Raw genomic sequence first — 9,521 nt, 5'->3', positions numbered from 1 at the left:
TGCATAATACGTCGTTTCGTTCGGTTCTCGCGTCGCGCATTGTTACGGGGCGCAGTGAAACAGGTATGCGAAACACATATAACGCGACAACATTTCACGAGTCCTGGTAACAAAGTTATGGGTTGATTTTTTGAGCAAACATTAGTTAGCAGGGTAGTTCACAGTCGAACGGACCTCGTACGCTCGAATTTATAGTATATAACACGTCCGTATGTGCTCGCGCATTCTATGCCCTATATGCACGCGCACGCTGTGGGAATTTCGGGATTTTCCCTTCCTTGCACACGTCCCATCGACGGCCAGGCATCCCGCGATTCCGGTTCACGGCTGCTTGATTCCGTTGTCTATTCAACGTCAGCAGAAGGCGATGGAACGCGGTTCGTGCGCCGCCGTTTTTACAACAGAGGTGTTATTTATGTACAGTTCCGTTTATATTTGCACGCAAATATGCCGTTATCTTTATCAGCCGTAAATTCCTTCGAACACTCGCGTGAAAACAAAAGGAGCGTCAAATTATTCTCGAATAAATCATTTCAAGAAAATCTTCTACCTGGTCGTTATAAGGGAAAACAGAAAATTGCATCATTTTCTGCAGCAATGATGCGTATATAGGTATAGAATACGTTAGCTGGTTAACAAGTTGAAATTAAATATCTCTGTGACGTAAGTTGAGAACATTTTGGTCAAGTTGCCGGGAGTTGAGAGGACGCTTCGACAACTACCCGTCTAATGGTCAAAGCTTTGTTCAATTAAGACCGGACTGACTGAAGAGCTGATTTACTTTCAATTTTCCATGAAAGAATAGAAAAATTCATTGTATAAAATATATGTAATGTATTGTACAACTGAAATCGTCAACGAATCAAATTGACGTGGGTTATTATATATTTATCCGAATATAATCCTGCAGTGTAGAGTGCACTTAGGTATTCTCATAATTTGAGAGGATCTCGCTCAAGCCGGTACTCAGATCTATAGCTTTCCTCCCTCGAAAGCGGGCGTCTCGGTAAGATTGTCAGAAATTGTACCCACTCGATTGGAATTCCCTCTGCATAAAGTTCCTCCCTTCCTCTGCTTTGACTCAGTTTCGCGGATCGAGAGGAATAATTGTTTCTTTTCTTGACAATTGATATTGTTCCCTCGAGTCGCAAGTGTTGTAACGATTGTTCAATTTTTTTTTACATTAAGAGGAAAGGAATTCGTTCCGAACCGAAATCAGCGTCTTCTCGATACTTTTCGAGGGGCCGTTCGCTCAAGGAAGTCATAAATTTAACTCTTGGAAATTAAATTTCAGACCAAAAGAACTTGAACGACTGAAATGTTCTTTGAAACAAGGAAGGATCGATCGAGATAACTGAATTCAATGAAAATCATTGCAAATACTATAGATGACGGGTTGGAAATAACGGAAATCACGTTTGTAAGTTCTGAGGTAAACGCCGAGTGGTTTAAATTCATTGCCAGTCTACCGACTTCCGTCTTGTCATGGGCTCTCATTGATTTCCACTTCATCAAGTGATTTGTACCAAATTCATTTCGAATGATTCCAGACAATCCGCAAACCGCTAAATATCGCCAATAATGTTAGAAAACCATCGAGAATCAATCGGTGCACTGGAAATCAAAGAAAATCCAACGACGAGATAAAAATCGACCAAAATTTTGATTGCGATTTAAGTTCCAGCTTTCGCATTCGGTTTCAGTTCGAAGGCGATAGGTGAAAACTCCAGACCATAGAATCGGGTCTCAAGTTTGATCCGTGCGTAAAAAATGTGTCTCAAGTCGAGTTAGAGTCGACGGATAGACAGCCGAGCCGTCACGCGTCCGACGAATCGAGGAATATTCTTACGGCCAACTGTTCCGAGTGAAGTAGAATTTCGTATTTGAGAACCCTCGGGCTGCGTGCCGCGCGGCGTATATACTAATATAGATCTCACGCACTCCCCTTATTGCCCCATGCCAGATCAAGCCCTTCCTTTATGGGAACCCATACGCCGGTCTCGAACCTACCATACCGTACCTACCGTACATCCATTCAGATTTAAATCACAACGACGGAGATAGAGAGAGCGAAAAGGAAAAAATATTTACGCATACAATGTACATACACACGCGCGAATATGTATGGGTTGGTAAAAATCCCCCTGCAGCTTGTCCTATGACGAATGGTCCTTCTCTGCGTGATCTTTCACGGCCGATCCAGCAGCCCAACGCGGTGCCACGGAATAACGGCAACGCGAAAACTCCGCCGATCGAAATTAAATCTGCGGATGACGAAGATTTTCCGAAAAACGTGGGATAAACTGCTTACTTTTTATAAAATATCGGGTCGGGGTCGGGGAATTACGGATTTCGATGAACGAATGGCAAAATATAACACGGGTGATTCATTGTTTTTTTTAAAGAATTGTTGTTTCATATTTAATTTTCAACTTTTATCTCTCATTTCACGAACTCCGTCACTATATATAATTTTATACCTACTATTTACATTAAATATATATTGAATCATGTTTAGTCGAATTCCGATCAATTCCGGTCCGCATTTTGGACGGAAGTCCAAAAAATAAAATGCCGCACCGATAGCACCTAAGCAGGCACTGGTTGTCAATTTTCCTGAATATGGTCGGCGGGGCCCGGCCGAAACGTCGAAAATATGTGGTTTCCTAACCAAATAAATTAATTACAATATTGCCCGGAATTCGACTAAACATGATTCAATCTACTTCCCTGGTCACGAATACATCGCAAAAATTAAAATTTGCTTGTTATAAATATGTTCATCTCTGTTTGTGTATTTGTCTATTTGTTTTTTTTTTTTTTTTTAAACTTTTCTACCTCATTCTCTTTTTTTTCTTCCCACTACGTAATCCTGTTATTGTCCAATTATATACAGCTCTTATTTACACTAGCTCTATATTATCGCGCATTATGTATATCCTGTTCGTGATAGAATTATTTTACGCGTAGATCGATTTTTTCCCCATTTCGCCGAAGGACAATGTTAACAGTGTGTCGAAATTTTTTTGTTTTTTTGTTTTTCACACGTGCAATCTTTGCACACTACCTTCTTTTTCATACTCTTTCTTCTTCGTCTTTTACCAACCGGTCTCTTGATTCTTTCAATGCTATTTACAATCGTGTGTATATATATATATATTTGTATAATTAGGCGTTTAAGGTAGGTTAATTTACAAGAAATTTCACGTGCAACTTTGTAAAATCCGTTGATCCTATGGCCAAAGTTTTTTCCCCTTCGTAACTTTTACGACGGATTATTGTTTGACCGAGCGATTTGCCTCGGTTTCGAGTATTTTATAATCCAATGACCGGGAAGCAGGCGAACTACGCGACGATCCTCGAATCCGAATCCGCGAGCTTCCAGCTCACATCGTCTTAGGTTAAATTCAATCTTTTACTCTCGAAGTTCATCTTCTTCTGATCCAGGTAATCCTATCTTGGCGATAATGATCCGGCTTTTAATACGGCCTCCAGACTGGTTTCGCCGGTGCCGGCGAGGTGATTTTCGTCTGGGAAGGACTCTTCGGCGATCTCTGGGATATCAGGGTCTTCGGGGCCTTCAATTCGTTCCTGACTCCCTCCGTTGGTTTCTTCGGCATCGCAGGCGTCGTCGCAGGAACGACCGGCGGCGACTGGTTCAGGGTGCTGAGACGAATCGGTACGAAGGCGCTTCTAACTTCCTCCGCTTCGCTGCCGCTGTCGCTGGGACTCCTCGGCGGTGTCGAGGACGCCTTGATCTTCGGGAGCGTCGCGTATTCCGGATACTTCATCGGTTCCGGAAATGGATAGGCGGACGTTGGCACGGAGGGCGTGAAGGTCGGAAAGAACATGTTCGGAGTTGGCAGCGGCAGAGATCCTGAAAGGTAAAAAATCTTGGGATGAAATCCTGCGTGTCGGTGCGTAATTAGGCAACCGCTGTCGATGTGAAGATCCCGAGAATCGTTCACACGATGACGAATTTTGATCCTCGACGAGCAGAGAGAAAGTGCAGCGAAGACGATACGAGGGGACCAACTTGCATTATTATTCCGAGGGCTGAGAGGGGGTGGGAAACTAGAGGGTTGCACGCAGACTCCCCCTAGGTCCTGTGCCTGGCATGTACACCGGGGAATGAATCATCCTGTGACGTAACACGATCGATATATCGAAACAATGCGACGACCGTTCTTCTCGTCTGCCGCAACAGCCAGAGCTAAGAGGAATCGCGGATTTCGCTGCGCGTTACGTGGTGGAATAAAAAAAAAAAAAATAAAAAGAAGAAAAAAAAAAGCAACTTTTCTCACCTTTGACGAGCGCCGGATGCGGCATGTGCCAAGCGTGTCCTAGATAAGCGGCGTCCAGCCAAGGATTCAGGAGTCCAAGTCCCGAGAATCCGGGTCCGTACTGGTAATCTATAAGCACAAAAGGAGGATTTCTGGGTCAGTTTTTGAAATTAAATTTATCGATTGTTTAGGCACGCGTTGCGTAACCTTTGGTCGACGTAGAAGAAGATCGGAGTTTATAAATAGGGTGAATTCGGATGAGCCAGAGAAGCGATCAACGCGAACAGCAGCGGATTCAAAGAAGATGACGCGGGGCGTGTTATCGGTCCGGTATCGGTAGAAGCCACGATTCGAATAAAAATTCGTGAACCGCGTGGGGAACACAGGCCGCATCGCGATAAACGCGATTAATGGAATAATAAGTCTCGGTCTCGGCGGGAGGATCGTCATTATCGCCCGACTCGTCTCGACTCGATTCGACACGGCGCAGCGCTTCTGCTTGGAAATGTTTACGCGAGGAGTATCGTCGAGGAAGCGACGCATATGTGCCGCGGGGATGAACCATATGCAGCCGAATAAACAAACAACTCCGACGGTGAAACGCGGCGGCCTCTTTGACGCCGCTTCGTTTTCCGGCGCCCCCGCGTCCCTGGGCGACCAATAAACACGCGGGATTAGTTGGCCCCGGCCAATCCCGTTATCCGGCTTGAAAAAACAGCCGCGTCGCCTCGACGGCGAAAGTTGAACGGCTGCCAACTCGGCTCGGGCCACCGCGGCGACCACGGCGCGGTTTTGAGGTCTCGAGAAGCCGGGAAGAACCGCGTAGAGCGACTCCCGGTCCTCCGGAGCTTTAGCGATCGCCTCGAGGAACCGGACGACACGATTATTGCCCAATTTGTACCTCGTACTCACTCGACTTTGATCTAGGTTCCCGGGGTCCGTCGACGGTGACCTTGATCGCCTTGGTGTACGTAGCGACTTGGAGGGGTACCGTGTTGATCTGGATCGTTAGGGAGAACAACTTTCCTGAAAGCATAAAAAGGAGGGCGGTTTCCGTTAGCCGCATTGAAATAATCGAGGCGGAGAAACGGAGAAACGAAAACAAAGAATCCGAGGAAGGGACGAGCAGCGCACCTCTTCCGCTGCGACCGACGAATCTGAGGTCGTTGAACTTGGCAACTTGGTTCTTCATCTCCGCCGTGTAGTTCCTCATTTCACCGGTACAGTACTCGTCGTTTCCGGCACGGATTGTGACCATCGTACCGTCGACCACGTCGTCGAGAGCGACCACCTTGAACGCGACTGGAAGAGACTTGTTCGACCTCCAGTGAGTCGGCAGGGCGCTGCAGAGAATCGCCGGACTTCCGGTCTGCACCAGGTCCCCGTGACAGGCCCTGAGGGTGTCGTGAATAGCGCCGAAGTTATCCATCCCGATGGGACCGTCCGGCAGATGCATTTTCCTTGAAAAATTTCAGGCGTTATCCGAGTAACGCGACAGTCCGAAGCCTTGTCTCGTTCCTCTTGTCGTTACGTGTACTCCAATATCTCCGTGCGTTTTTAACCAGCGTTTATCGCCGAGCACTTCACAAACAACGGTCACACTTCCCGGATTGCAAAACCGTTCACTGACGTACTCGAAACTTCTACGACACACGAATCGTATCGCAAATAATTCTCCTCAAGCGTAACGCGGATGGATCGGGACGGTGCGAAGACGTCGGCGACGCGTTCTCGATGCCGGTTCAGCGGATTCTAGTTTTTCACCGCTTGACGGAGAGCTATTTAGAGGGGATTTTTCTCCCCTCCAATTTTTCCCGAGCCCCTCCCAGACGCGCGCGTCGACCAATGAGGACGGCGGTCGTGTTGTGGCGGCCGCGGCTCGCCGCCTTCGCCCCTAACCAGGCTTAGGGGTTGCTGCCTGCCTGCCTGCCTGCCTGCTCGGGGGCGCCGTCGACACGAACGCGGCGCTCCTTACACCCGAGCCTACCTTATTCTAGCCTCAACGCTCGCGCACCAACACTCGACCGCGACACCCACACGGAAGCCGCGATCCCGCCACCCTCGAGGAGGTATCGCCTCGACACCCACACACGCCCGCGTCCACCCACCCATCCGTCAGTCCATCCACGCGACACCCGGCCAGGTATAATGTTTACTCGTTAAGGGCACCGACGTTTATCCGTCCCTGGATGTGTGCCCGTGCGTGTAAATACCTCGTGACTGATACACCGACGCTCGGGATACGCGTACGAGCCGCTGTTCCGAGGCCTTCGGAACCGACCACGTTTTCACCGATTTTCTTCGTCTAGTTTCAATCGGATTTAACTTAGTCACGTACCGCTCGATCGGCACGAGTCGAGTCTTCGCAATTTTTTACTGGTGGATTTGTGCGGTCTGCGATCCACGCCGATCCAGTGTCGTTTTTGAGATCGAACAATAAAATTATTTAAAAACCCCGTTTACAAATTTGTCTAGTTTCTCGAATTACCCAAGATTCTGTTTCGCTGCATTTTTTTTCGCATCCAAGCTTATGGTTATCGTACAGTCAATCCTACATCGGATAGCAACTCGATCTTTTCGTTTTTAGTATTCGAAACCAGAATCAAAAGTATTTTCATCTGTATGGAGACGAGCAAATTCTTTTACACCTTAAAATCGTGTAAATATGCGCAATTTACTGGTCGTCATTTTTCTTTGTTTCATTTTGCTCCAGAACTCTGTGTAAATCGGTTTCCAAAATCACATATCCTGCGAGCAATTGTGCAATAGCATTTCACCAAACCGACATATCAAACAATGAATTCTACCTGTTTTCTCAATATTTCAAACCAATCACCAAACCACTTGTAAATATTTCACATCCAAAGTGAGATCGAAGGCTGATACATTTTTTTTTTTATTTTTTTTCATTTTTTCAACCAACCTTCGAAAGGGAATACAAATTCATTGTACTACCGGATGAAGTGAAGCGTAAAATTTTTCTGATGATAAGAATAATATTTACCAGGTTTGTAAACAAATACGAAGCCCTACATAACTCACCCTAAAATACGCAAATACATGTGTACGTCAATCAAACGAAGCTAGCTTACCAGTAGAGTGATGCAGAATCGATAAATCGACGATGTGCGAATTGGTGTATGTATGTATATTAGGGTGGTAAAAAAAGGTTTTTTTTCCCTCCAATCTCCTCAAATGTTAGTCATCGATAGAAAAAAAGATCGTTTTCGTTGATAGTTAAAATATTAGTACACTATTCCATATTATTTAAATTCGTATATAAATCTTTGAAGCTGATTCTTCGACTTTTCAAACTTCTACGAATAAGCATAGTTATCATTATTCGAACCGATTTTTTCCTTATCGGTAAAATTTGGTACTTTTCAGATGACTGTAAGGTGTTTTCTAATGATGATATGATGAGTGCGTGTATGCTCACATTTGTCTTTCGGAAGAGAACTCGTTAGATGGCACACGAGGTTTCATCGCACACGACTTTTTTTTCTTTTTCTCCTCGCCGCGGTGTTGGGAATGAAAGACCACGGTGTGTTACAATGATAGTTATGTAGAAACCAGTATACAATAAATGCTTTCTTATTATTAGCTATATCGGATCCAAGAAGTGACTTATCCACCTCACAATTCAACAGATAACTATGCTTCATTACAGAGGTTTGGAAAGCTTGAAGAATTAACTTCAAGAATCTGTACACGAATTTAAAGAATATTAAACAGCTCATAAGTATTTCAAGTTTTAACGAAAAGGGAAATTTTCCCATGCCAAACGAATGGGAAATAAAAATTAAACGGCAATCTGTTAGACTTGAGCAAGAGTGCTCATGTTTTCGGAGCAACTTTTTACCATAAATCACTAAAATTTGATGGGATAAGAACGAAAGACAAAAGAAAAAAATTTTTCATTTTGAACCACCCTAACGTATACAACAAATGTACGTAAATACGAATGAGCGAAAAAGTATCCCAGCATTGAAAGCTAAGCGTTTGCAATTTTGGTGCCAGTTTGACGATTGATCATTTGCACAGCCCTTGTTGTTTCATCGCGCGGCTACGGCGGAGGGAATTTCGAGTTACGTTCAATTTTTAATCGGTCTGTCACGAGTCCCACGCTTGCTTTCATTAGCGTTTTTCGAGCAGGGTATATATTTGGTTGAATCGATGCGTTTCCTCACTCTCTCCGCGGGTACACAAGAGGCGGCACCACAGACGTCGGGTTTACATCTCGGTGTCTTTTACCGTCGTATACCGCCCATTAATTCGTGGGACTGTTGATGGATTCTTGAACGAAATATAAAGCCTCGGGTGATCCGGGTGTTGGTTGCACCTACACGGACAACGTCTCGTACGTCAAAGTTTTACTACCTCGTCTTACGGACGCGGCAACAGCTGTGTTTTGTTTGCTATCAAATGCAATTCGGATGCCAAGGATATATGTCTCGATTGCTTCTCGCCGTTCATCGCTTCGAGTTATTCTCAGAGCTGCTTGATCATTATTCCAAGATTCGGAGTATGAGCCAGCAATGCGAACCGGTTTTAAAAATAGCGAATCGCGATTGCAGACATTCGATCGAACCGGTAATTAAAAACGTTTCATTCGTTTCCGATTACCCCTCTCCTCGCGAATCTTCGAGCTGCTGCAGCTGCTACCGGAACTTAAAAAAATCTGAAATTCTTTTTCAACCCCTCTCACGCGGTACGCAGGAAATCGTACGACCGGGAATAATAATATGATATTTACACGGAAACACGTATATACGGGGAGATATCCGCGAGTTGGCAAAACATTCGGACAGGCAGTCAGAGGGATAGTCGGCAGGGGCTGCAACCGGTACCTGTAAACCATATTATACATCACACGTATGCACATGTTGCCTCGGCGAAGACTTGAGCACCGATGTGTTCCACGGGTGAACGGTGATTTATCGGACTGGCAGTGGTCCGGTTTTGCCGATTTTCGCGTAGAAGAATCGCTCCGATTCACCATAATTCAACCCTTTGGCGCTGAAATTGCAAAGGGAGATTTCTGCCCGACGCTTCGAACCGAAGTCGGTATTGTACGTTGGGCAGAGAGGACAGTCAATAAATTTGAATCGATATTGGGATCTGGTGCAAGCCGACCAACCCACCGCTTTTCAGCCTGTCCATCGGTTCGTCCGTCTCTCAACCCTTTGTAGGTCACCGTGTCGCGTTTGCACAGTGAGACTAATTTATGGTCAAATT

General features: G+C 45.5%; 1 protein-coding gene across 1 annotated transcript; it reads right to left on the bottom strand.

Annotated features, from left to right (window-relative positions):
* Window positions 1–2,787: 2,787 nt before the first annotated feature.
* On the bottom strand, window positions 2,788–6,156 carry LOC124182729 (segmentation protein Runt-like). The gene is made up of 4 exons (XM_046570344.1): window positions 5,418–6,156; window positions 5,196–5,309; window positions 4,305–4,412; window positions 2,788–3,877 (listed from the first exon to the last, which is right to left on the bottom strand). The coding sequence occupies exons 1-4, from the start codon at window positions 5,737–5,739 to the stop codon at window positions 3,480–3,482; spliced, it is 942 nt and encodes a 313-aa protein (XP_046426300.1). The 5' UTR covers window positions 5,740–6,156; the 3' UTR covers window positions 2,788–3,479.
* Between the last annotated feature and the right edge of the window lie 3,365 nt (window positions 6,157–9,521).

This window comes from Neodiprion fabricii, chromosome 1 (assembly GCF_021155785.1).
Source record: "Neodiprion fabricii isolate iyNeoFabr1 chromosome 1, iyNeoFabr1.1, whole genome shotgun sequence".
Taxonomy (NCBI): domain Eukaryota; kingdom Metazoa; phylum Arthropoda; class Insecta; order Hymenoptera; family Diprionidae; genus Neodiprion; species Neodiprion fabricii.
This window is presented reverse-complemented; position numbering and strand designations above follow the sequence as displayed.

Coding starts and splice junctions, on each gene's coding strand:
- LOC124182729 (XM_046570344.1), bottom strand. CDS start 5,739: ATGCATCTGCCGGACGGTCCCATCGGGATGGATAACTTCGGCGCTATT. Junction 4,413..5,195: donor GGAACCTAGATCAAAGTCGA/GTGAGTACGAGG, acceptor TTGTGCTTATAG/ATTACCAGTACGGACCCGGA. Junction 3,878..4,304: donor GCATCCGGCGCTCGTCAAAG/GTGAGAAAAGTT, acceptor TTTACCTTTCAG/GATCTCTGCCGCTGCCAACT.